Raw genomic sequence first — 25,026 nt, 5'->3', positions numbered from 1 at the left:
GGGAGGCCCCATGGCCTGCGGCCCATAAAAAAATAAAAAAATAAATAAAACTCAGAACTGAGGCAGAGGCCAGATTATAACTCTAACTTGGGGCTAAGATGGAGCTACCCATGACCCTCTCTGGCCCAGGTTCACAGGGTTGGGTCAGAATCCCGTGCCAATCACACTAGCACCACAGGGTTCTAGAAGATAGGAGACATTTTTCCTTTCTCAGTCCTGGCCACATCCACCTCAGGGCCACACACTTTGGCTGCCAGCCTCTCCCTTGGGGCAGCAACTACCAGAGAAGCCACATGTCCCAACCCCAAACTTCCAAAGCCCCAGGACTGTGGTGTCATAGAGGTAAGAGCCCCAGGGGGGTAGTGTGCAGGGAAGTAGAAGGGCAAGGTCAGGGGAGCAGAGAGCCCCAAAGGGTCTTGATTCACTCATTCAGGACAGATATCCGGTTTCCTCTGGCTTGTCTGCCGGGATCTAGGGGCTTAGAGAAATGAGTCATGGGAGGGAGGGGGGATATTGGGGAGTTCCCAGTTAATCAGCTCCAAATGTGTGATGGGTCCTACCCAAGCGTGGTGTGGACACAGGAGACCCCAATATCCCATCCCAGGCCCCTGCAGGAGAGAGCCTCCTGGGAGTTGGTACACAAGAATGGAGACAACTAGGCTGTTCCTTCTACCTAGGGTACAGGTGGCTGTGCCAGCATGTCTGCCAGAGGGAGGGAGGGAGGGAGGGAAGCGATCCCTTGGGACTGGCCCCTTCCCCATGGGCCTGGCCCACCTCCATCCAGCCTCAGGACTGAGACAGCAGTGGTGCCAGTTTCTCTGCCCTCATCAAACATATGGGGCCAGCTGTGGGCCTGGGTGGGGCTAGAGGGGAGGAAGAGAGCTTGAGGGGGGCCAGAGGATGCCAAGGCAGAATGAGAGATTCCATCATTTCACAAAACTTTCGCAAACAACTTTTTTTTTTGGTCCCACCCCCCCCTGCATTGTCCTGGACACCAAATTTGCATAAATCCTAGGAAGTTATTACTAAGCCTTAGTTGCCACAAGCCCAGGTAATTTCCTCCCCAGACTCCAAGGGTTTATGTATAAAGGTCCCTGAAACGGGGCCTTCTCAGAGCCCAGAGCTTGCAGCACAGATTTCCCAGGACCCATGGCAGAACTTGCTACCCAGAGCCCCGTGCAGCTGATGGGTGAGTGCCCTGGCTACCTGCCTGGCTGGGGGAGGACGGTAGGAGTGCCGAGCCCCATCCGAGCCCCATCTGAGCCCCATCTGCTCTCAGCCCTGCAGCTGCTGTTGTGGCATAGTGCACTGTGGACCGGGCAAGAGGCTGTGCCCTTGAGCCCTGCCAGTGCCCTGCCCATTCCCCGGAGCTTCCTACTCAAGTCCTTGGAGCAAGTGAGAAAAATCCAGGCTGAGGGCACTGAGCTGCTGGAGGCGCTGGTGAGTGGGAGCTTGGGGTGGGGGAGGGGAGGACAGAAGACCCCAGGAGAAGGCCCAGAGGGGAGGAGAAGGATGAGTACTCATGGGAAGGGAACACAGGGGGAAAGGGGCATCAGGAAAGGCACATAGGGAGAGAGGCACAAAAGAAAACTAGAAGGGCCAAAAGAAAACTAGAAGAGGTAAAGGCGGGACCCTCTCTGGTGGGAACGGTGATGGGGTTCTGGCCAGGACCATCAAGGAGACCCCACAGTCAGGAAGGTTGGGCCCAGGGCAAAGAGGCAGGGAGCCAAACAGAATGAGCCAAGGAGAGGGCCAAGAAGAAGGCAAGAAAGCGGGGAAGAACAGCGGCCAGTCCTCAGTGACTCAAGATCCTTTCTTTCCTTTCCATCCCCAGTGTGCCACCTACAAACTGTGCCACCCCGAGGAGCTGGCACTGCTCGGCCACTCTCTGGGCATCCCTCACGCTCCCCTGAGCAGCTGTACCGGCCAGGGCCTGCAGCCGGTGAGTGGAAGGGTGATGGGGGCAGAGGAGGGAGAGGTAGACCACACTCCTTTGCCTGGGCATGTAAAGGGGGTGCCCTATACCAAGCGGCACAGCCTAATTCTACTCTGTCCCCAGGAGGGCTGCCTGAGCCAACTCCACAGTGGCCTCGTCCTCTATCAGAGTCTCCTACAGGCCCTGGCAGGGATTTCTGCTGAGGTATCGCCCGCCTTGGATATGCTACAGCTGGATGTCACTAACTTTGCCATCACCATCTGGCAGCAGGTGAGCCTTATAGGAGGGGTGAGGATCAGAATCAAGCTGGGTCATGCCACCACCACACCACTGCCCAACATCCAGGAAGCCAACTGGGGTTGAGATGGAAGCATTCCCCCATTCCCCAAAACATGTGTTGTTGTTTTTTGGAGGTGGGGGAGAAGGGTGTCCCTGTATTCAGGCCACTCCTGCTACTCTCCTTCCTTCCTGTCCTCCCAGCCCAAGGTATGGATGGAGTAAGATCTCAGGACCTTGAGATAAACCTAGGTTCAAGTCTTGGCACCACCCATTAGCAAGTGTGAGCATCCACAGTGGGACCCGCAGCCCCTAACTTCTCATCTCCGCCCCCTCCACAGATGGAAGACCTCGGGGTGGCCCCTGAGGTGAAGCCCATCCAGGGCACCATGCCAGCTTTCACCTCCGCTTTCCAGCGCCGGGCAGGGGGTGTCCTGGTCATCTCCAACCTGCAGAACCTCCTGGAGCTAGCATATCGAGTTCTGCGCTACCTCACTAAGCCCTGAGCACAGAGCTTTCCCCTCCAGTGTATCTATCTCTATTTATTTTCTTCTTGGTCTTTTGGTACTGGTACTGGGGTTTGAACTCAGGGTCTGGGTAATGGCTTTTTCTCTACTATTTGAGCCACAGCTCCACTTCCAGCTTTTTTTGGTGCTTAGTTGATTAGAGTCTTACAGACTTTACTGCCAGGCTGGCTTCAAACCACCACACACTGCTTGGATTGCAGCCTCCTGAGTAGCTAGGATTACAGGCGTGAGCCACTGGCGCCTGGCTTATTTATCTCTATTTAATATTTATACTTATTTAAGCCCACTATTTAAAGTTAGGGAAGTGAGGATGGAGTCAGCTTCTAAGTCCTTCCCTTCATCTTCTGAGTTTCCTTCTTCTGCCTGTAGCAGCAAGAAAAAGCTCCTGTTCTCTTGTCCTCCAGTCCCCTGGACTGGGAGGTAAATAAGTAAATACCAGGTATTGATTCCTGACACTGCTTCCCAGCCACAGTGAGTCCTCTCCCCCCTGGGGACCCTGGGGAGTACCAGGAGGTCTCCCACGTGGGAGACCATACATCCCTGTTTAATATTTAAACATCAGTGTTCTCAACTGGACTGACTTCTCAGTCAGGTCCTGCGTTCCTTCACATCCCTGTCCCAGGGGATTAAGTCCCTGCAGGAGCAAAGGCGATACAGCAGGAAAGCCTGGCCTGGCACTTACTCTGAGTTTTCTTTGTGCCTCCCAGCACAAGCTCAGGCAGTGGGTGCAGCTGCCCTGTGGCTGACGAGGCTGGCAGTCTCTTCAGGGCCTTGTCAGGCTGGGACTGGCACATGGGAGGGAAAGATGGGGAATCGTGTGGGGAGCAAGCATGACTGTACATTCTCTCCCTTCCCCTCCCCCTTCCTTACTGTAACTAAATGTGGAAAGAATAAAGTCTTGGTCTCCAATACATGTTCTTCCTCCTCCTTGTATCCAGCTGGTGTGGGGTAGAGACTGGTAAATGGCAGCTGAGGGCAGAAGGTAGGGAGAAGGATCCTCTAGCTCACTCAACAGTTGATGTTTAACCTGCATCACCTGCGATGCCCCCTTGGCACAGATGCTGGGCTACATGGAGACATGGCAGGGAAAAGAACCACAGCTTCTTGGGGAGGACAAAGGCAGACAGATCACAGGTCAAAACAGAAGTGGCTGGGTTGGGCCACCAGGCTGGACATGGACTACAGCAAGGGCAAATGTTTGCCCTGTGCCACACACTTGAACACCCCCACAAAGGTGACGTGCCTTTCACCGACAGGAAGCTGAACTTGAAGTGACCACTGAGGCAGAGCTCCAGGTTTGGCTTGTGGAGCCCACCAACAAAGAACTGCCCCAGCAGAAGTCTCCCAGCCCTGGGCTCAGCCTTCCCGGCTGAGAAAACCAACTGGAATAGCGGGCCAGAGCCAGAGGCACACCTCCACTGACAGCTCCCAAGGGGTCTGGGAGAGGCTAGCCACCCTTCTGTCCCCTTACCCATGTGGCTTCTCAGCCTCAGACCTGAAGAGTTCAGTAGCAGCGAAAGGCTATTAAGCTCTTGCCCTTACCCACACAGCCTTTTCTGGAAGGCACAGATGGAAATCAGGGCCATCAGACTGGGCAGGGTTAGACTAAAGAGCAGGACATCTGCAAGGCGCTGGTGGCTCATGCCTGTAATCCTTGCTACTCAGGAGGCTGAGATCTGAGGATTGAGGATGGAAGCCAATATGGGCAGAAAAGTCTGTGAGACTCTTCTCTCCAACTAATCAGGAAACAGAAGTGGTTCCAAGTGGAAGAGCGCTAGCCTTGAGCAAAAGAACTCAGCGTCAGTGCCCAATCCCTGAGTTCAAGTCCCAGGACTGGCACCAAAAAAAAAGAAAAAAATCAGGACACATGCCCCAACACCTGTGGGGCCTTTTACCAGAATCTGTCCCCCCCCTCCCCCGCTTTTTTTTTCCCAGTCCTGGGGCTTGAATTCAGGGCCTGGGCACTGTCCCTGAGCTTCTTTTGCTAAAGGCTAGCACTCTAATCACTTGAACCACAGTGCCACTTCCAGCTTTTTCTGTGTATGTGGTTTTGAGGAATCCAACTCAGGGCCTCATGCATGTGAGGCAAGCAGCATTCTACCACTAAGCCACATTCCTAACCCCATCCTGTTCCTTTTTTGTTGGGGCGGGGAGGGGGGGAGAAGGCAGGGTTGATTCTCCACTACTCCAGTAGGGTCTGCTGAAGGAAGCTGCTCTCAATCTGCCCCATCCGGTCCCTGCCCTGCCCAGTAAACAAGTACACAAAGAGTACCTGGGCCCTGGCCTCGGCCTCTTCCTCACCACAGGACTGAACCCCTCCCAGAACCCGGAACACAGGGGGAAGACAGGGGGAGGACAGGCGCAGGTAAAGCACTTAAAGTCACAGCATCCACAGGCACCTTTATTAACAAATGAGCCCAGGTGGCCTCCTTGGATGTTACAAAAATAGACTTATGTATACACTATGCATCTACAAAGTTCCTCCCTCAGGGTGGGTCAGCATTTGGGACCCTGCTACCATACCCTTCAGGAACTGGCAGAAGGGAAGGGATGTTACAAAATCAACTGCAAGATGTCTTGAAGTCAGAAGTCAGGAGTACGCAGAGTCTGCAAACTGCCATCATGTAGATATGCAGGATAGAAGATGGTGGCTCACTCTCCTCACAGTTCTCTCTGGAGTACTATGTCTGAGTCCCTCCCCAGCCACACCTGCAACCACTCCAAGTTCCTCAGAGTGCAGCAATGGCTTTGGCAGCCACCTGGCGGCCCAGAGGCAGGCTGAGGTCTGTGATGGCTAGAACCACCTTGGGACTGGACATGGCAGACACCTTCACTAGTTCCGACACCTGCCACAGACAGACATGTGAACACAGGGGAGCGCATGAGGGGTGAAGTCCCAGGAGAAAGGCCTCTCCCACCTCTGCCCTGCCTGCTGCCCTTGTCCCCTGTTACTCACGGTGGTGAAGGGCATGAACTGCAGGATGCTGCCCTGGCTGCCCTGCTCCAGGCAGTCCACGCACTCCTCCATGAACCACTGCACAAACTGTGTGTGGGGGCCAGCAGTGCGTGAGCCCAGGATGGAGGAAATGAGTAGGAACAGGTTGGCTGTGCAGGAAGGGACAGAAGAGTTCCCTGAGAACAGGTCAGCCTCCATAAAGGAAAAGGAGGAAGCACTAAGCGCACTCCGCATGGGGAGATCAGAGGAAGGGCAGGAGGAAGGCAGGAGAGAAGCAGCACCAATACTTAGAGAAGATGGAGGAGGGGGGTGGGGGCTGCTTGGAGGGAAGTAAGGGACTTTGGGGGACCCTTCCAGCCAGGGCCCCGCCTCCAGTTGTCCTCAGAAGCTGGCAGGACTTACCCAGCACTCGGTTCAGAGGGTCCCTCATGTTGACTGTGTGGAGCTGGGAGGCCGAGAGAGAGGTGTTCATGGACCGGTCAGCTGATGAGGCAGAAGGGAACTGAACTCAGAACCAGCGCTTCCTACCCTCTCACCTGCCATGAGGGGTATGCATGCTTGCAGAGCCTGGGTGTGATTCGTGGACCAAGATGCACAGCAGGACCCCCATAAGAAGATAGGGGAGGGCTGGGAAGATGGCTTAGTGGTAGAGTGCTTGCCTAGCATGCACGAAGCCCTAGATTCGGTTCCTCAGTACCACATGAACAGAAAAAGCCAGAAGTAGTGCTGTGGCTCAAGTGGTAAGGTGCTAGCCTTGAGCAAAAGCAGATCAGGGACAGTGCACAGGCCCTGGTGAGTTCAAGCCCCAGAACTGGCAAAAAAAAAAAAAAAAAAGATGGGGGAAGAGCTAAAACCACGTGCGCAACACAGGGCAGGAGCAATCTTTGCATGAAGCCACTGAACCCTCTCGATGCTCCATCATACAGACCAGAAAAAAAACTGAGACTTGGATTTGTTTAAGGGCCTAGCAAAGGGCCATGGGTTTATAGGCGGCAGACCCAGCATCTTTTCTGCTTAAGTGTGGATCTCAGTCCCCAGTAAGCCCCAGAGAAAATTTCTAGGCTCTGGAGAAACCTCTGGAATGAGGAAAAATTAAACAGCACATAAATATGGAGTCTCTGGCAGAAGTGTGGTGAGGAGGGGAGGGGAGGACAATGAAGGAAATGACATTCAGAGAATCAGAGCTGGAAGGGAAATTCTCCAGTTAGGAAGGGGGTGTGAGTCACCCCAGGTCCCAGCTGGGTCTCCTCCAGGCCGCAGGGCATGCTTCAAGGGAAGGAAGGAAGGAAGGTGGAGCAGGTGAGTCAATGGCACAGGCTGTGCTGGGGCTGTGAACTCATTGGGTGCTTGTCACCCCTCAACACTGTGGTGACTGAGGGTGGGCGCAGGAACAACTGAGGGGCTGCAGGGCGCTGGGCAGGAGAGCTTCACTCTCTGGGGAGAGACAACAGTGCAGCTCCCGTGGGACAGAATGACACAAGCTTCTGCCACATCTTCTGACAGGCCAGGTGTCTTCATGCAGAAGCGGGTCAGGGGTCCCAGGCAGGAAGCAGCCCCAGCCCTCCCATGTACTCACTCGGACTTGACAGAAGGTTGGCATCATCCTCAGTGGAGCTCAGGAGCCGCATCAGCTTTGAGGGCTGCGTGTCTTCCAGGGGGAAGAGGCTGATGTAATCCTGGGGGGCAGGAAGGTCGCCATCAGGCCCGACTCCCCACATTTCCAGCTATGGTGGTGGGGAAATCAACTCCCCACAGCTCATGGATAGGCACCACCAGTGAGTAGATTCCTCTCTCCTCTCCCCACCCCAAACCCCAGTTAGAAGACAGGACCTTAGCCGGGCGCTGGTGGCTCACGCCTGTAATCCTAGCTACTCAGGAGGCTGAGATCTGAGGATCGCGGTTCAAAGCCAGCCCGGGCAGGAGAGACCGTGAGACTCCTATCTCCAATAAACCACCAGAAAACCGGAAGTGGCGCTGTAGCTCAAGTGGTAGAGCGCTTGCCTTGAGCTGAAGAGCTGAGGGACAGCGCCCAGGCCCAGAGTTCAAGCCCCACGGCCGACAAAAAAAAAAAAAAAAAAAAGAAGACAGGACCTTGGCAGGCAGTGTGGGGTCCCATAGCAACCACTTCTCTAAACCTGGGCTAACCAGGCCCCCACACAGCTGAGGGCAGAGCCTCATGGCCCACTGCTCAGAAAACACGTGCCGATGCCAGGCACTGGTGGCTCACGCCTGTAATCCTAGCTACTCAGGAGGCTGAGATCTGAGGACTGTGGTTCAAAGCCAGCCCGGGCAGGAAAGACTGAGACTCTTATCTCCAATAAACCACCAGAAAACAAGAGTGGCACTGTGGTACAAGTCGTTATGTCGAAAACAAACTTTACAACTTTTGGGGGGGGGGGGTGCGGGGCGCAGGGGGCAGGGAGGATTGGGTGGGGGAGCAGGGGGAGGATGGGAAGGAATGGGAAGGAATGGGAAGGGGAAACAAAGGAGGAGGCTACAATGCTTGATAAGAAATGTACTCATGGGTTGGGAAGGTGGCTCAGTGGGAGAGCGCTTGCCTTGATGCCTGAGGCCCTGGTTCGATTCCTCAGCACCACATAAGCAAAAAAGAAAAAGCCGGAAGTGGCACTGTGGCTCAAGTGGTAGAGTGCTAGCCTTGAGCTGAAGAGCTGAGGGGCAGCGCCCAGGCCCAGAGTTCAAGCCCCACGACGGGACCAAAAAAAGAAATGTACTCATTATCTCGCCCATGTAATTGTAACTCCTCTGTACAGTATTTTCACAATTAAAAAAAAAAAAAAAAAGAAGTGGCACTGTGGCTCAAGTGGTAGAGTGCTTGCCTTGAGCTGAAGAGCGGAGGGACAGCACTCAGGCCCAGAGTTCAAGCCCCACGACCAACAAGAAAAAAAGAAAAAAGGAAAACACCCAGCTGGGCGCTGGTGGCTCACGCCTGTAATCCTAGCTACTCAGGAGGCTGAGATCTGAGGATCATGGTTCAAAGCCAGCCTGGGCAGGAAAGTCTGTGAGACTCTTATCTCCAATAAACCACTAGAAAACCAGAAGCGGCACCGTGGCTCAAGCGGTAGAGTGCTCGCCTTGAGCTGAAGAGCGCAGGGACGGCGCCCAAGCCCAGAGTTCAAGCCCCACGACCAACCAAAAAAAAAGAAAAAGAAAACACCTGCTGAACACACACAGGAACAAGTCATCGGCAGGCCTACCTCGATGTCTTCCCTGTGTCTCTTCTTTTGGCGGGAGGACGCCTGTCCTTTGTGGGAAGAGTAAGAACTCAGGGCACACCACACAGCTAGTCTGGCAAAGGATTCCAGGAAGAGGGTACCATTAGACCCCCACTCCCACCCCAAGAAGGCCTCCACGTCCATACTTAGGAATGACCATCTATGGCTTTGAACAGCCTAGTTTCCTGCGGAGGTTCCACACCAGGGTGCCTGACTGGGTGGCAAGGAGTTGGGGTCCAGGGCTGGAAGCTAGGCAGACTCTGGGAAGAATCCTACTTAGCCAGTGCAGTGCCGGGAGGGTCCATGAGGTTCTGCCACTTGGCGGAGTCTGTGAGCAGGCCAGGTAGGATGTGTCCCAGCAGGACCAGCGTCACTTGCTGCATATCCAGACAGAAGATGGAATAGAGCAGCTCCACTGCCCGCAGCGTGTGCTCTTTGCGCGTCTCCTTCAACAGCTCCTGCGGGACAGGTGAGCAGGTGGCTGAGGTGCTGAGGGCCCTAATCTGGGGGCTCTGACACCCCGCCCATTCCTGTTGGCTCTCTGGGCAGGTGTGTCTGGGCCCAGGTCCTGTTGTATCCCTCACTCCACTTCCCAGCCTGAGGCGAGATCACTGCGGCTCTATCCCCAGGAGACCACCCAGCTCCCAGCAGCCTCGGAGAAGCCAGGCTAGGTGCCAAGCTCAGCGTATGTAGCAGCCCCCAAGTACCTTAATCAGATTGTTGCAGAACCAGTAGACACCCCCCATGTGCAGCAGCGTGTCAAGGATGTGGATGGAGCGGCTGTCCACCCAGCCCTTCTCCAGCACCTTGGCAAAGATGTCCATCAGCACCTCCTTGATGGGGCGCTTGGGGGGCAGCAGGTTCCAGTAGGGCATGGTGTCCACCCCAGCGGAAGGGAACTTGATCTGGGTGGCTGTCTGCTGGAGCACGTCCGCACACATGTGCTCCAGAATCGAGCTCATGATCACCACCCTGGGGGGGGGGGGGGGGGACAGGAAAGCCACATTCTTCCCTGGACTTGGGTTACAGAAACACTCCTGGAGAATTCACCCCTATTCTCATCTGAGGAGGAGACAGCCCTAAGCTCTGCTCCTCACCAGGCTGGCTCACCACTGTGCACAACGCCTATGAAAGGCACAGGACAGAAGCCATCTTCCCCTCGGTGGCTCCTACAATGTGCTCCCATGTTCTCTCCCATCCCCCAGGCCCAGGCCCTGCCAACTGTCATAAATAAACATAATAACTTCCCCCTGTACTGAGTGCTTGGAGGGGGGGTCCCCGCCCAGCCTTGGCCTCCTCCCAAAATAAATTGTAACTTCCAGGAGAGGCCCGAGGGCTGCCCCACAGAACTCTTCCCGGCTCTGAGTAGCTGGACAAATAAAGAGGTATGTCCAGGAATCTTCTCAGGAGTGTCCTGGGCTGAAGGCAGGCCGGGTGTGAGAACTAGCTGTTCCTGGAATGCTGACAGATGGGGGATGGTGCTGAGATTCGGAGCCACCTTGTGACTGCCCAACAGCCACGGATTCCCTACTATTTCTGACCCAACAGGTCTTAGGTGGCTTAGGATGATCGGTGACAGAACAAATGGTCTATGACTTGTGGAGGGAAGAATGGAGGAGGAAAGGGAGCAAGGGGAAAGCACATGTGATTGTACCCATAGCCACACACTTCACAACAGCCAAGGGGTGGAAGCAAGCCAAGTGGCCACTAAAAGCTGAATAGATAACCATGATGTGGCATAGATGGACCATGGGAATATTACTCAGTCTTAAAAAGAAAGGAAATCCAGTCACATGCTACAACATGAATGAACTTTGAGGAAATTATGTGGAATGAAGTAAGTCAATTACACTAAGACAAATATTGCCTAACTTTGCTTATAGGAGGCATTTAAAGTAGCCTGGCTCATAAGAATAGAAAGTAGCATAGAGGTTGCCAGGGACTGGGAGGGGGGGAAAGAGGGGAAGTTACTTCATGAGTGTAATTTCGGATTTGCAAGATGAAAAATTCTGGAGCTTTGTTTCCCAATAATGTGAATATACGCCATACTACTGAACTGTTACATGCATAGCATAGAAGATGCTATACATTTTCTGTCATGTATTTCTTGTCACATTTTAAAAAAAGGTCCTGCAAGCCCCTGAAAAGCCAGCACACGAAATGCTTCTGAAGACAGCTGGGCGATGAAGGCTCCACAACTTACAGATGGTTCACAGTTCCCCCGCAGCAACAGCAAGATAAGCCCTCTACTGCTCTGCTCAGCTAGCGCTCCAAAACAGGAGCTCTTTAAGGACAGAAGTCAGAGCTGTTTGGGGTTGGCACTCCAGGCACACAGAAAATGCTGGATTAAGACACTCAGGACAACCAGGTGCTGATGTCTATAATCCTAGCTTCTCAGGAGGCTGACATCTGAGGATCACAGTTCAAAGCCAGCCTGAGCAGAACAGTCCATGAGACTCCTATCTCCATTTAAGCAACAGAAAAGCTGAAAGTGGAGCTGTGGCTCTAGTAGTAGAGCATTAGCCTTGAGCATAAAAGCTCAGGGGCAGTGCCCAGGCCCTGAGTTCAAGCCCCAGGACCAGTAGCCAAAAACAAAGAAAAAGCCCCACTCCTGATACAGAGACACACTAAATGCTCACTCACTGAGCCCAGCCCACGAATGTGTGGCTAAGAATGGGGGGAGGGGACCATGAGGGTCTTGGCACTCTCAACATGCCAGATCTCCAGAGCCATGCCAGCATGGCTGGTCAGTACTTGGAATGAAGGGTCTGAGTGAGGAGGAAGCGAATGAATGAGCAGTGTCAGGAAGGTAACAAGAGCAGGCTGTTGGTTTCCACAAGTGCTGACTCCTCCCGCCACGCCTGCAGGGTTTGCGGAGGGTGGGCTGGGTCACTGACCTCTCCTTGTAGAACTGCAGGGTGTTCTCACTGTACAGTGGCCCTGCCAGCTGGCGGATCATCTGAAGTGACTTCTCACGCTCATCCAGTCCCAGCATCCGGACGTGGGCCACAAGCCAAGCCACGGCACACACGGCCAGACTGCATACCTTTCCCTTGATATTATCGGTGATTTTCTGTGGGAGGGGAACAGGGTAGCTGGAGTTACTCTCCCCGCTCCTTGGCCATTGCTTTCTTGGCAGCAGAGGAAGAGGTAGGAGTCCTGGGTCGCACCCCACACCTCTCTGCACCACAAGTTTGATGTTCCCAGAGCTACCTGAGTGGGAAGGAGTGGCTAAAGCTATGATTCCAGAGAACATTCATTTCAAGGCATGAGATCTGAATTAAGGGCCTTCTTGTTCTTATTCAATATAACAAGCTATTGGTGACTGGCTTTGTGTCTTAGCAAGAGGGGGTAGAAAGGAGGACTACCTGGATAGACTCAAAGGCCAGAACACCGTTCTCCCAGGCATTGAGGATTTCCAAGATGGCTGCTGAAATGCTGAGACAGGCTTCATGCCACTTCATTTGCCTACAGAAGTGGGGTGTGGGCAGGAGAAAAATCACCAAAGCGGAGCACAGAGTAGGCTTGTGGAAGCGAGAGGGTCTTGGCCCTACCCCTACCACTACCCTTGAGCAGGTACCCAAGTCACTAACACCAGCTTCATCTCGGAGGAGTTGTTGAGCAGGGCGACCAAGGACTCTACTTTAGTGGAGTCAGGCCGGAAACAAGGGTGGTCAGGGTTCAGGATCTTGCCTTCCTCAGGCATGCAGGTCTGCATCCAGGTCTCAAAGAAAGGCACCTCGGCTCCTGTGCTTGACTCAGACAAAATCACCTGGGTGAGAGGGAAAGGAAAAGTTAAGTGGGAAAGGTGTGATGCCTGCCAGAGCTTGGACCTGTGGCTGTGCCTCAGTTTCCTGTCCCATTACTATTCTCTTCCCAGCTTGAAAAACTGGGGACAAATTGGTCTAAGGACGGCAGACTGGGGGCTATGCTGCCACCTAGTGGTCATTGTGAATGTGACATTGAAGGTTTCAGAGAACAGCAGAGCCCACTAGTGTTGGACAAGGGAGTGGACAATGGGGACAAGGAGTGATATGGACGAGTTATTGGTTATTTTCTAACTCTTTTTCCCATCACTTGGCACCCTGTAATCCTACCTGCTCTCTTCTCACTCACCTCTGAGCCATAGGTCTGGGCCACGTGGCACAGCATGAGGAAGGAGATGTCAAAGAGTAAGGCACGCACTGAGGCTGTTTTGGCTGTGGGAAGAGTAAGAAGGCCAACCCCTCAGCCCAGGGCAAGGTCTGGGTCAAGAAGGAGATCAGGATTTTGTTTTGTCTTTATAGTGCTGAGGACTGACCCCAAAGCCTTCTGCCTGGGCAAGTACTCTTAGGCGAGAACTCTTCCACTGAGCTACAACCCAGTCTAGAATTTGTTGTAAGGAAGGTCAGGGATCAACTGGATCCTTCAAAGCTCTGAGGCTCAGAATCCTTTTCTTGAGTCTTAATTAGAACATCATCCCTTCCTTAGAGTCCAAGATTTCTAGAATCCTCCTCCAATATACAAACAAATATTAAATTAGGATGAAGGTAGAAGGAAGACCAAGATAGCCTCAGAAGAACCCCTTTCCCAGCATTAACTTCCCTTAAGGCTCCCCAAAAACTACAATTAGTCATGACTCAGAGGGAGAAATCAGACTCCCAGAATGAGCCAAAGTAGCCCCTCCCCACACACCGTTCTCAGTACCAGCGGGGCCTAGCGGAGCTCAGAAGGACTTACTGCTCTCTCCACTGCCATGGGTAGTGAACTCATTCAGACTATGGAAGAAATGGAGACAGGAAGTATCAACCAGGGCAAGCACACAGGGGTATTCACAGCCTGAATTACAGGTTACTTTTAAACACTATCAATACAGGAGAAATAAAAAAGAATGAGTTCTACTATTAAAAGATTTCTGCTAGAAAACTAGATCCTGAGGGCTCACACCTGCAATCTCAGGAGGCTGAGACTTAAGAGGACTGCAGTTCAAAAAGGTAGGCCAGGCAGAAAAGTCTGTGGGACATCGTTTCCAAGCATGGCTCAGGTGGTAGAGGGCTAGCTATGAGCAAGTTAGAGTGAAGTCCCAGGTTACAAGCTCCAGTGCACAGAAAAAAAAAAAGAAAGAAAGAAAACCCTTTCTCTTGGGCATGGTAGTTTACACCTATAATCCCATCACTCACAAGGCTGAGGTAGGAGGATCTCAAGTTGGAAGCCAACCTGAATTACAGAACCAGACTCTTTCTCAAAATGAAATTATTATTTTATTTTTTACTTTTGATGTTACTGAGATTTGAAATCAACACCCTCACTCTACCACCACTTGATCCACACTTCCAGCCCTATTTTCATCGGTTATTTTTGGAACATTTCTGCCTGGACTGGCCTTGAACAGTGAGATTCTTCCACTCTTAGCCTCCTGAGTAGTAAGGATTATAGGACTAAGCCTATAATCAAAAGAGATTTCGGAGACCTATAGAATGGCTCACTGAATGGAACAATGTTCTTTGTTTTGTTTTGTTTTTTTTGCCAGTCCTGGGGCTTGAACTCAGGACCTAGGCTCTTTGTTCCTGAGCCTCTCTGTGCTCAAGGCTAGCGCTCTACCACTTGAGCCACAGTGCCCCTTCCGGCCTTTTCTGTTTATGTGGTACTAAGGAATCAAACCCAGGGCTTCATGAATGCTAGGGAAGCCCTTTACTACTAAGCTACATTCCCAGCTCTCCCTCAGCATTTTTTTTTTTTTTTTGGTTGGTTGTGGGGCCTGAACATCTGGGCCTGGGCGCTGTCCCTCAGCTCTTCAGCTCAAGGCTAGCATTCTATCACTTGAGCCACAGTGCCCCTTCCAGCTTTTTCTGTTTATGTGGTACTAAGTAATCGAACCCAGGGCCTCATGCATGCTAGGCACTAAGCCACTAAGCCATATTTCCAGCCCCTGGAACAATGTTCCATAGTGCCAAATACCCAAGCAACCCAAAAGGTAACAGAATTTGAGAGCTCACTTTTTTTGGAGGGGAAAATTTTGGACAGGATCTCACTATATAGTCCAGGCTAGCCTTGAACTCATAATCCTCCTGCTTCTGCTCATGAGTGCTGGGATTATAGGCATGTACCACCAAGTCCAACACAGAGCCCCTTGTTAATAGGGCAAACAGAATTTTTCTATGCTGACTGCTCAATGCCTCTCACCTGATCAGCCTTCACTCAATCCTCAAGAGGGAAGAGGAAAGGGAACCAGCCCTTTGGCCAAGGTGTCTAATTACAATGCTCAGTAAGCCTTGGCCTATGAAACTCCAGGGAAAGCCAGACCCAGATGCCTCACTCCCACTCTGCTGTCTCCTCCCTTCAGACATGACCTCCATTCTGAGACAGGGGCTCAGCTTTTCTCACTTGATGAATTTCCGGGCAAAGGATTTAAGCTTTCCAGTGGCGGCGGCGGCAGCCAGCAGTAAGTCCAGGCTCTTCCCCGACAGCATGTGTCCCAGGACCCCCAGCAGTCCCTCCGGGGACTTGGAGTGATCTGCATCCATCGTCTGGAGACAGGATAGAAAATCAAGGCTTGAAGAACACTGAGGACTCTGGAGACATGGCCTGGCCACACTTTCTCTCCGCACAGCTGCACCAACTGCAATTTGCACACCCTGCAATTTGTCTCCAATCTGAAAAACTGTTCCTAAAATCTGTCCTTGCTCTGTGGCCCATCCCACTCAACTACGCTGGTGCAATGGTGGTAGGGATGGGAGAGAAGCCAGCTGGGAGCTTCGCCACCAGGTCCTCATGCGCTGCGCTCTGTGACGGCATCTACCACAGTGCCTGGGACACAGGTGAAGTCTGGCCGGTGTCAGCCTTCAGTGCTAGCTGTCTTTGCCTTCCCTCTTTCTCTATTCCCAAAGCAGCTATATACAAAAGCCAAGAGAGGTCTGTGGGTCCTGTTTGTCTATTCTGAAGTAAAGGAGAGCTAGCAGAAAGAAAAGGAAGTCCCCGATGGCTCACCTTGAGGATGTTTGTGACGGTGGGCTCTGCCCGGAGGATCAACCCAGGATTGGGCTGGATATTGGCATTTTCTGATGATTTCAGTTCTGGATCCCGGTCTGCTGCACTATGGCCATGACCAGTTGGTCAAGAGAAAGAAATAGGAGCAAAAACATTTTTTTTTTTGGGGGGGGGGGTCCGGTTGTGAGGCCTGAACTCTGGGCCTGGGCACTGTCCCTCAGCTCTTCAGCTCAAGGCTAGCGCTCTACCACTTGAGCCACAGCGCCACTTCCGGCTCTTTTCTTTTTGCTTATGTGGTGCTGAGGAATCGAACCCAGGGCCTCAGGCATGCAAGGCAAGCCCTCTACCACTGAGCCACCTTCCCAGCCCCCAGCAAAAACATTTTTTTATACACTGTAGTAAAACTGTGGGAAAAAGCAGCACAGAGGAGATTGGAAAGCATATAGGAGCTGGATGCCAAAGCTCACACCTGTAATTCTAGCTACTTAGGAGGCTGAGATCTGAGGATCATGGTTGGAAGCCAACCCAGGCAGAGAAGTCCCCATGAGCCTCTTATCTCCAATAAACTATTAAAAGCCAGAAGTGGGGCTATGGCACAAGTGGTAGAGCACTAGCCTTGAGCACAAAGAGACTCAGAGACAGCACCCAGCCCTGAGTTCAAGCTCCAGAACCAGCCAAAAAAAAAAGAGAGAGAGATAGCTTGTAGGAACCTTTGGGGGATTGGGGTATAGCTCAGTGGTATATAGCACTTGCCTGGTATGCATGAGGCCCTAGGTTTGAACCTCAGCACTTAATACAACAATGACAAAATCCAAAACTTTGAGGCTGGGGTGAAGTTTACAAAGGAAAAGGATATTCAATATTGTAATCATTCAATCTATCCTTAATCATTGCATCTATTTAAAAAAGTTTATCTAAGCTAGGTGCCAGTGACTCACACCTATAAACCTAGCTAGCTACTCAGAAGGCTGAGATCTGAGAATCAAGGTTCAAAGTCAGCCCAAAGAGAAAAATCCAAGAGACTCTTTTTTTTTTTTTTTGGGTCTGGTCGTGGGCCTGAACTCTGGGCCTGGGCTCTGAATTCTGGTCCCTCAGCTCTTCAGCTCAAGGCTAGTGCTCTACCACTTGAGCCACAGCGCCACTTCCGGCTTTTTTTTCCCCCTGCTTATGTGGTACTGAGGAATGGAACCCAGGGCCTCATGCATGCAAGGCAAGCGCTCTACCACCTTCCCAGCCCCTCCAAGAGACTTTTGTCTCCACTTAACCTGCCAGACTGAAGGCATCCTTCAAAAAAGCCAAGTGAGAGTGCAAGTCCCAGAGTTTAAGATCTAATACTCTGGGGCGGGGAGGATTGGGTGGGGGCGTGGGGGGAGGATGGGAAGGGATGGGAAGGGGAAACAAAGGAGGAGGCTACAATGCTTGATAAGAAATGTACTCATTATCTTGGCCATGTAATTATAACCCCTCTGTACAGTATTTTCACAATAAAAAAAAAAGATTTAATAATCTTCTCCCCCCTCACACAGGATTAAAGGAAAATCTAAGACATTATGCTTTGATCACAAAGAAGAGTGAGTTAGCCACTAATGACGTTGATGTCAACTGTGCTTTAGCAGCAGAGTCTGGCAGGAGATTGGGAAGCAAGAGGCCCCTGAGGCAGCGCAAGTGGCCTCATACTTACCGCTTGGCCACAAGGTTGGCAAAATTGGCTTCAGACAGAAGCCCCTGCTTGTTACACTCTTGGAGGAGGAAGTTTGTGCAGTCACAGCTGTGAAGAAAACAAGGACTGAGGGTGTGAGGAATAGGAGCAATGGGGTCCTGTCCATCCTCCCTCCTCTGGGATTAAGACAACTGGAGGACCCATAGGAAGCCCGGGAGACTGAGCAATGACAACTATGAGCCTGTGCCTCCAACCCATGCCAAGGGCAGCCACAAGCAGGCAAAGTCTCCTGCAACTCAGCTGGAGTGGGGAGCACAGGAAGGGTTCAGAACACCTTCCAGAAGAGTACTGGGGAGCAGAAGAGTTCATACTTGCAGCGCTGATCAGCCTTGTCCAACAGAGGGGTGAGCTTCAGCAGGAACTCAAAAGCACAGTTGACATCCTCAGTGAAGTCCTGAAAGAGTCAGAAGCCTCCACCTGGGTTTAGGCCCTCTGGGCCTCCTGCAGCCTGTGGTGCAGGTGCACAAGGACACACTGCTGGGGTGAGAACCTGACATCGGTTGTGATCACCAGTAGCCCAGGTACTGGGGTTCTCCCTGTCCCCCCCTATGGTTATCCTGCCTGATCATCATAGGTAACCTTGTCTGCTGGAGGGATCAGCTTAGAGCATGGGCAGATAGACAGGGATGCACAGGTGTTTAGCCATATGCACATTTCCACTTTCTCCAGGGTACAGGAATATACTAGCGCCCAGAAATATCCCTATGTATTCCCCAAACCCCTCATTCTCATTTCTCCAACTCACCTTGTCTCCGTGAGAATATTTCTTTAACTTCACCAAAACCTGTGGAATCTACAGGATGGTAGGAGGAAAAAATAGGAAAATCAATGTCTTTCCTCTTGTACTCACTATTAAAGGGCCCAGGTTCCTGGCTCAGGGCACAGAGACAGAATACTTTGGTCCTGGCAGTGAAGGTACTTTTATAGCCCAATCAGAAATCCCACAGCCACCCAACCGCCCATGCCTCTTGGCCTACAGGACACAAGGACCTCTCACTTCTACTGATTCAACAAGGGAAAGCCATAAGCAAAGCAGAAGCCCAGGTCAAGGGGACGGGGGCCATTTTCCCCAGCTCCCAAGCTGTCCTGTACCAATATGGCTAACAATGAGCTGAACAGCACCTTGTGAGAAGAAGAACAGGGTGAGCCCCACAAAATGGCTACACACAGACTCAGAGAAAATGGCTGGAACTTGTGCCAGAGATTCAACAGGCAGGGCCTAAGGCCAGCAGGGGAACATACAAGGGAAACATCCAACAGTTTACCAATTTCCTGAGAACTGTCCCTACACCAGCTCTCTGTTGCCCCATGTCCACAAGTACCTTGAGGTAGGTGAAAGCCGTCCACTTCAACTCCTGTGTCCCCTCAGGAGACTCAATGAGCCCCACGAAGCAAGCTTTCCAGATCTCCAGCACGAATAGTGGGGTTGGGATATGCTATGGGAAGTGTGGAGGTGAGGTATGAGAGGGTGATCCTGAGGCTCCAGGGACCAAACAAAGGCACTGCACAGCCCAACCATGTCCCAGATCCAGGATTGACAATCAAAAGAACTATGCACAACTGGCATCTACAGTCTGGGGATAAAGAGAAAACCGTGCCGGGCTCTGGTGGCTCACGCCTATAATCCTAGCTTCTCAGAAGGCTGAGATCTGATGATGGGGGTTCAAAGCCAGCCTGGGCAGGAGACTCTCACATCCAATTAACCACCAGAAAACCAGAAGTGGCACTGTGGCTCAAGTGGTAGAGTGCTAGCCTTGAGCTGAAGAGCTGAGGGAGAGCACCCAGGCCCAGAGTTCAAGCCCCATGACTGACAAGAAAAAAAGAGAGAGAAAATCTACTCTTCCCAAGAAATACAGAAATGACCCTCTCGTGGGCCCTCAAAAGACTGGCCTATCTTGGGAAGGGGGCCTTCGGCTCCTCCCACCTGCATGCGTTTCACCATCATCAGCTGCTCCACCAGGGGCTGGGTCTCGCCAGTCAGGTTCATGGTGCCCTCGAGCAAGATCAGCGCGTGGACAGTAGGGAAGCCAGTCTTGTGCAGCTTCTCTGAATGAACAGACAGCATGGTAGGGATGCTGAGGGGACAGATATATGAGACAGTGTTGAGGAGTGATGGTGAGAGTGGAAAGGAGGACCAGATCTTCCCACAATGCCCAGGGGCACTTTCTATCTCTCCCTTTATCACCTCCCCCTGGAAGGCTGGTACCTCCTAATGAGCGTGCCACACTTCTCAGCCTGGCTTCGGAGCTGGGGGTTGTTCAGACTGGTCAAGATCTCCCCAAGCTTCAAAAGAGAATGCTCTATGGCAGTCCAGGAGGCTGGCAGAGAAAAGGAAAGGCAGAGATAGGATGGGAAACAGTGGAGAGGTAGAGTCTGGCCCCAGACTCCTTGGCTGTGGTACCACTTGGGCTCATGAAACCGCACAGAGGCTTCCCCTGATGATGTGGAAGCCAGAGTCCTGAGGGCAACATGCACTGTTTCTAGAAGAGGTACGAGCACCAAGGACCAAACTCTGTAAAATCGTTCTCAACAGCCTGACTTCCAGGAATCACATGAACTCACTTTAGCAGCCAATGGAGAAGCTAGAGGGAGAGAGGAGGCTAGAGCCTCCTCCAGTGGCCGGATCAGGGACATTGGTCATAAGTCAGAATCAGGCCAATCCAAAAAGCCAGCCTTGCAGCAGCCACTTCTACACTAGGCAAGCTGGGGTCCTTACCACCACTCACTCCCTGTTCAGGGTTGGCCCTCACTGCGCTCTTCTGAAACACACCTTCAAGTCTCAGCTCCTCTAACCACTTGTTCAACTGGTCCCTGTCCTAAATACCCACACACATGGTCTATATTACATATTTGAAACTTAATTAGAAGTCACTTATCCTGGTTACAATTCCAGTGGGTCAAATGATGAATAATGGCATCAACTAGCCCATTAATCTCCATGTGGCATGGTGGGAAAGAAAGACAAGACCTAAGATCCATTAAAATTAAGTATTCATCCACTTTTCAGCCAATAAACATTTATCAAGCGCTCAAGGTAGGGAAAAAACTGTCAACACAGCCCATTTTGACACAGTAGATCTCTTTCTGGACTTCTCCCAGACAATAAGATATATATGGAGAAATAACCGAGTAATTTTCTAACAAGGTCTCCAACTGGGCCCTGAAGATAAAGACTTGGATGTTATCCACTCTACTGTTCTTGTCAATGAAAGACTGGTGGTCTGGAGCTGCTGGAGCCCAATAAAAGACCCCCACTGCTGGAAGATTTCCCTCCCATAGATTTGTCTGTTGTCAGTGTCTGGAAGGTTCCAATAGTTAACATCTAAACTTCCCCCTCCCCGCCCCCTTCCAGGTTGTGGGGCTCTGGGCCTGGGCGCTGTCCCTCAGCTCTTCAGATCAAGGCTAGCACTCTACCACTTGAGCCACAGAGTCACTTCCAGCTTTTTCTGCTTATGTGGTGCTGAGGAATCGAACCCAGGGCCTCATGCATGCAAAGTAAGCCCTCTACCACTGAGCCACCTTCCCAGCCCCTTAACATGTAAACTTGAGTGGAGGTGGCTGGCTCATAGGCCTGATAGTAGACATGAATTTAAGAGTCATCTGGAAGATGAGTAATGCTGAGGCAAACAAGAGTAGATGGTGAACTTGTTTTGTCTTCTAATTTTTTGTTTGTTTCTTTTAGTACTGGGGATTGAACTCAGGGCCCCATGCTTGCTAAGCAAGCACTCTACCACTTGAGCCATACCCCTAGTCCTTGTCATCTAATCTGTTCTACATATATGGCATACTAATCTTGCTATCCACTAGTGTGTATGCTTGTTGAGGGCAGGGACCCTGCCACATGCTTTTCTGGTAGTCCCCCTTTTCCCCCACCCCCAGCACCTAGCATAGGGCTGGGAATAGGACAATGCTCAGTAAATACCTTTTGGTTGATTGGCTCGGGCGCCACCCTGCCCAAGTCCCTGGGATGTATGCAATGCTTATGGGAGAGAGAAAAGGAAGTGGGATGGTTTCAGATCCTCCTGGAAAGAAGTGGGATGGCATCCTGCCTCTCCCCTCTCAATCAAAGGATCGGCTACAGAAGCAGCAGCAGGCGGGGCACACAGGGAGAGGGGGGTGGGACATACAGGCCTCCTCTAGCTTGGCGATGTGCAGCAGGGCCCGGTTCTTGGTGCTGCTGAGGGTCTTCTCCAGGCACTGCAGGCACATGGCAAGCTGCTTCTCCCCAGAGGCTGGAGTGCCGGCCTCCAATCCTTCCTGGATCCTTTCTGCAGAGGCCGCTGTGCAACGCAGAAGCCAGTGGAGGGCGCTGAGAAGGGCTCGGCACAGCCCAATGCACTCTTCTGCTTTGCCATGACAGCTAAGGGAAAGGATACAAAATCTGTCTCTGCTCCAATGGCTGAAATCTGACCCACACCCATGTTCCTCAGTCTCTGGCACTCCCCTACTAGGGAACAGATTTGGAAACCTAGCAAAGTCTGGGGGAAGACACTTAGCCCAGCCAACTTCTACCGGACAGGATTTCAAATGAGCTATTTCAAGTAGAGAAGAGGCATTTTGTCCTAAGGGAATAAATAGAAAAGATAGGAATAGGCAGGTGGGGAGAGGAAATGGAGGAACCCAGAACTAGTCTCAGCTAGGTGCTAGGAGCTTCTTTGTACTGGGAGGATGCTGGAATGTTCTTAACCCCCTCTCCCAGCCCTTACCTCAGTCGGTCACAAAACATGTTCATGATATCCAGCAAAGCCTGGACACACAGGTCCCGGGAAAAGTCATCAAACTGCAAAGAAGAGTAGAGAGGCTCCAGAATGCCCGGTAACGGCCAGGATTCATGCATGGCAGCAATGGTGCATGCTTTCTTTCCTCCAACCTCAGGTTTCAGACTCTGCATCCTTTCCATATGGAAACTGACTCCTAATTCCAGTCCCTACTTCCCAGATCTCCCAGGGAACAGTAGCAACACCAGAGGCATCATGGACTGTCTGTCCATGATGATATTAGTAAAGAAAGTGGACCTGCCCCTGTCCCCCTCCCTAATATGTGAGTGGTTGTGGTCATACCTTACTGATAGCTGTGAGGACAGAGGAATAGGACACCATCTAGAGGGAAGGAAGAAAGATGGCATTCAGACAAGCAGTCTACTTGAATACTAATGCTTCAAGCTGCTGTAGCTCTGAAACCTCAACCCCTTCAAAAAGCTTTGTGAATTCATTAAAAGACAGGTGATAGCTAGGTGCCCATGGCTCACACCTATAATCCTAACTATTCATGAGGCTGAGATCTGAGCATTGTGGTTCAAAACCACAGGCAGGAAAGTCTATGAGACTCTAATCTCCAATAAAAAGCTGGAAGTATAGATGTGGCTCTAGTGGTGAAATGCAAACCTTGAGCAAAAAAAAAACACAAAAGCTCAAGCATAGGGGCTGGGAAGGTGGCTCAGTGGTAGAGCGCTTGCCTTGCATGCATGAGGACCTGGGTTCCATTCTTCAGCACCACATAAACAGAGAAAGCCAGAAGTGGCGTTGTGGTTCAAGTGGTAGAGTGCTAGCTTTGAGCTGAAGGACAGCGCCCCTGGGCTAACCAAAAAAAAAAGCCCAAGGAGCACCTAGGCCATGATTTTAAGGCCCAGCCCACACACACACACACACACACACACACACACACACAGATACACACACACACACACACACACACACACATACACACAGCGCCTGGCACCTGTGGTTCACAACTGCTGTAAGCCTCGCTACTCAGGAAACTGAGATCTGAGGATGGAGGTTCAAAGCCAGCCTAGGAAGACAAATCCATGATATTCCTATCTCCAATTAACCAGCAAAAAGCTGGAATTGGGAGCTGTGGCTCAAGTGGAAGAATACCAATCTGGAGCTAGGCTAACAGATGTGACCACCAGTGCCCAGCTAAGTTGTTTTTGTTGTTGTTGGTCATGGGGCTTGAACTCTGGACATGGGTGCTGTCCCTCAGCTTTTCAGCTCAAGGCTAGTGCTGCTCTACCATGTGAGCCACAGCGCCACTTCCAGTTTTCTGAGTGGGTTTTTTTTTTTTTTTAGGGGGGGGTCTAGTTGTGGGGCCTGAACTCTGGGCCTGGGTGCTGTCCCTCAGCTCTTCAGTTCAAGGCTAGCACTCTACCACTTGAGCCACAGCGCCACTTCCGGCTTTATTTTTCTTTTTGCTTATGTGGTGCTGAGGAATTGAACCCAGGGCCTCATGCATGCAAGGCAAGCGCTCTACCACTGAGCCAATTTCCCAGCCCTCTGAGTGGTTTATTGGAGATCAGAGTCTCATGGGCTGGCTTTGAACCACAATCCTCATCTCAGCCTCCTGAGTAGCTGGGATTAAAGGTGTGAGCCACCAGTGCCTGGCTAGTTGTTATATTTGTAAGAAACAATTACAGAGGGGGCAGAGGTATACATCAGTGGTAAAGCATTTATCTAGCACTTATAGGGCTCTGGATTCTATTTTCATCACTGCAAACAACTATAACAGTAACAACGAGCCATATTATAGAAAATAGTTACAATGGTATTCTCAAAATCAATAGCAAAGCACACCAAAATAAAAATTCAGAATACAATGACAGACTAATCATCTGCTTCTTGAGATGTCTCTGCTTAAGTAGTAGAACCCTCCAAAGATTTAAGAAAATTTGACTCAGCCCCAATGACCAACCTATGATGAATTGTCCTTCCATGTATAATTTCCCTATCACTTGAACGGGCAGCTCCCATTCAGAAACCTTTACCTAGAACTCTTGCATGGACAGAAGCAAACCAGAGAGAGCTTACATACAATTAGTATTCAGAACCACCATGAGCAGGACATACTGTGAAGCCAAGGCTAGTGTCTGACAGTGATCAAAAAATTGGGAGCTTGCCTGGGCAGAATGACCATAACGTTCCAGGCTAGTGTTTGTTTATTTATAGCCAATGTCCCCATAGCAAGAGCTTGGCAGGGAACTAAAACTTGTTGGATACCAACCTCTAGGGGGAGCTGAATGTTCCTATTAAAAACAGACCCCACACTGAGGAGAGACTCCCCCAGGTCTGTATGTTCTGAGGAATGCTGTTAGTTTAAATGAATTTATGGGTCCTCAGATTCTGTTTTTTTGTTTTGTTTTGTTTTGTCAGTCATAGGGCCTGAGCTCTGGGCCTAGGTGCTGTCCCTGAGCTCTTCGGCTCAAGGCTAGCACTCTACCACTTGAGCCACAGTGCCACTTCCGGCTTTTTCTGCTTATGGGGTGCTGAAAAATCGAACCCAGGGCGTCATGCATGCAAGGCAAGCGCTCTACCACTGAGCCACCTTCCCAGCCGCAGAATATATTTCTTAAGTGTACCAATACATCCTTTCTCACAGCAGGATTTAACCTCTTCCACTCTTAATAACTCTACCCAGAA

General features: G+C 51.4%; 2 protein-coding genes and 1 non-coding gene across 6 annotated transcripts in view; 1 reads left to right on the top strand and 2 right to left on the bottom strand.

Annotated features, from left to right (window-relative positions):
- The first annotated feature begins 1,149 nt into the window (after nucleotides 1-1,149).
- Nucleotides 1,150-2,759, top strand: Csf3 (colony stimulating factor 3). Of its 2 annotated transcripts, none has more exons than XM_070026851.1 (4): nucleotides 1,150-1,189; nucleotides 1,280-1,440; nucleotides 2,060-2,206; nucleotides 2,554-2,759. In XM_070026851.1, exons 1-4 carry the CDS (start codon nucleotides 1,150-1,152, stop codon nucleotides 2,716-2,718), a joined length of 513 nt encoding a protein of 170 aa, XP_069882952.1. In that variant the 3' UTR covers nucleotides 2,719-2,759. The 2 variants fall into 2 exon arrangements, with proteins under 2 accessions (XP_069882952.1, XP_069882951.1); XM_070026850.1 differs by having other exon boundaries at nucleotides 1,280-1,447; nucleotides 2,058-2,206.
- A 2,360-nt stretch (nucleotides 2,760-5,119) lies between these two features.
- Nucleotides 5,120-25,026, bottom strand: part of Med24 (mediator complex subunit 24) — a 28,954-nt gene continuing 9,047 nt past the window's right edge. For all 3 annotated transcript variants that reach the window (XM_070028112.1, XM_070028113.1, XM_070028114.1), the window contains 23 exons: nucleotides 22,675-22,713; nucleotides 22,321-22,394; nucleotides 21,742-21,974; nucleotides 19,821-19,932; nucleotides 19,539-19,689; nucleotides 18,937-19,050; nucleotides 18,360-18,407; nucleotides 17,926-18,008; nucleotides 17,576-17,662; nucleotides 15,895-16,000; nucleotides 15,292-15,434; nucleotides 13,648-13,685; nucleotides 13,045-13,127; nucleotides 12,522-12,700; nucleotides 12,297-12,396; nucleotides 11,826-12,001; nucleotides 9,636-9,900; nucleotides 9,205-9,386; nucleotides 8,911-9,001; nucleotides 7,272-7,371; nucleotides 6,098-6,178; nucleotides 5,696-5,844; nucleotides 5,120-5,585 (listed from right to left, as the gene is read on the bottom strand). In XM_070028112.1, the coding sequence (XP_069884213.1) occupies nucleotides 5,469-5,585; nucleotides 5,696-5,844; nucleotides 6,098-6,178; nucleotides 7,272-7,371; nucleotides 8,911-9,001; nucleotides 9,205-9,386; nucleotides 9,636-9,900; nucleotides 11,826-12,001; nucleotides 12,297-12,396; nucleotides 12,522-12,700; nucleotides 13,045-13,127; nucleotides 13,648-13,685; nucleotides 15,292-15,434; nucleotides 15,895-16,000; nucleotides 17,576-17,662; nucleotides 17,926-18,008; nucleotides 18,360-18,407; nucleotides 18,937-19,050; nucleotides 19,539-19,689; nucleotides 19,821-19,932; nucleotides 21,742-21,974; nucleotides 22,321-22,394; nucleotides 22,675-22,713 (2,751 nt within the window). In that variant the 3' untranslated portion in view covers nucleotides 5,120-5,468. The remainder of the gene's footprint in view (nucleotides 5,586-5,695; nucleotides 5,845-6,097; nucleotides 6,179-7,271; nucleotides 7,372-8,910; nucleotides 9,002-9,204; nucleotides 9,387-9,635; nucleotides 9,901-11,825; nucleotides 12,002-12,296; nucleotides 12,397-12,521; nucleotides 12,701-13,044; nucleotides 13,128-13,647; nucleotides 13,686-15,291; nucleotides 15,435-15,894; nucleotides 16,001-17,575; nucleotides 17,663-17,925; nucleotides 18,009-18,359; nucleotides 18,408-18,936; nucleotides 19,051-19,538; nucleotides 19,690-19,820; nucleotides 19,933-21,741; nucleotides 21,975-22,320; nucleotides 22,395-22,674; nucleotides 22,714-25,026) is intronic.
- LOC138831202 (small nucleolar RNA SNORD124) lies at nucleotides 13,300-13,403 on the bottom strand. The gene has a single exon (XR_011373151.1). It is a non-coding gene; the product is annotated as a small nucleolar RNA SNORD124 (small nucleolar RNA).

The sequence above is a fragment of the Dipodomys merriami genome, unplaced genomic scaffold (assembly GCF_024711535.1).
Source record: "Dipodomys merriami isolate MVZ:Mamm:240054 unplaced genomic scaffold, mDipMer1.0.p SCAF_19, whole genome shotgun sequence".
In the NCBI taxonomy this organism is placed as follows: domain Eukaryota; kingdom Metazoa; phylum Chordata; class Mammalia; order Rodentia; family Heteromyidae; genus Dipodomys; species Dipodomys merriami.
This window is presented reverse-complemented; position numbering and strand designations above follow the sequence as displayed.

Coding starts and splice junctions, on each gene's coding strand:
- Csf3 (XM_070026850.1), top strand. CDS start 1,150: ATGGCAGAACTTGCTACCCAGAGCCCCGTGCAGCTGATGG. Junction 1,448..2,057: donor GCTGGAGGCGCTGGTGAGTG/GGAGCTTGGGGT, acceptor TACTCTGTCCCC/AGGAGGGCTGCCTGAGCCAA. Junction 2,207..2,553: donor CCATCACCATCTGGCAGCAG/GTGAGCCTTATA, acceptor CCCCCTCCACAG/ATGGAAGACCTCGGGGTGGC.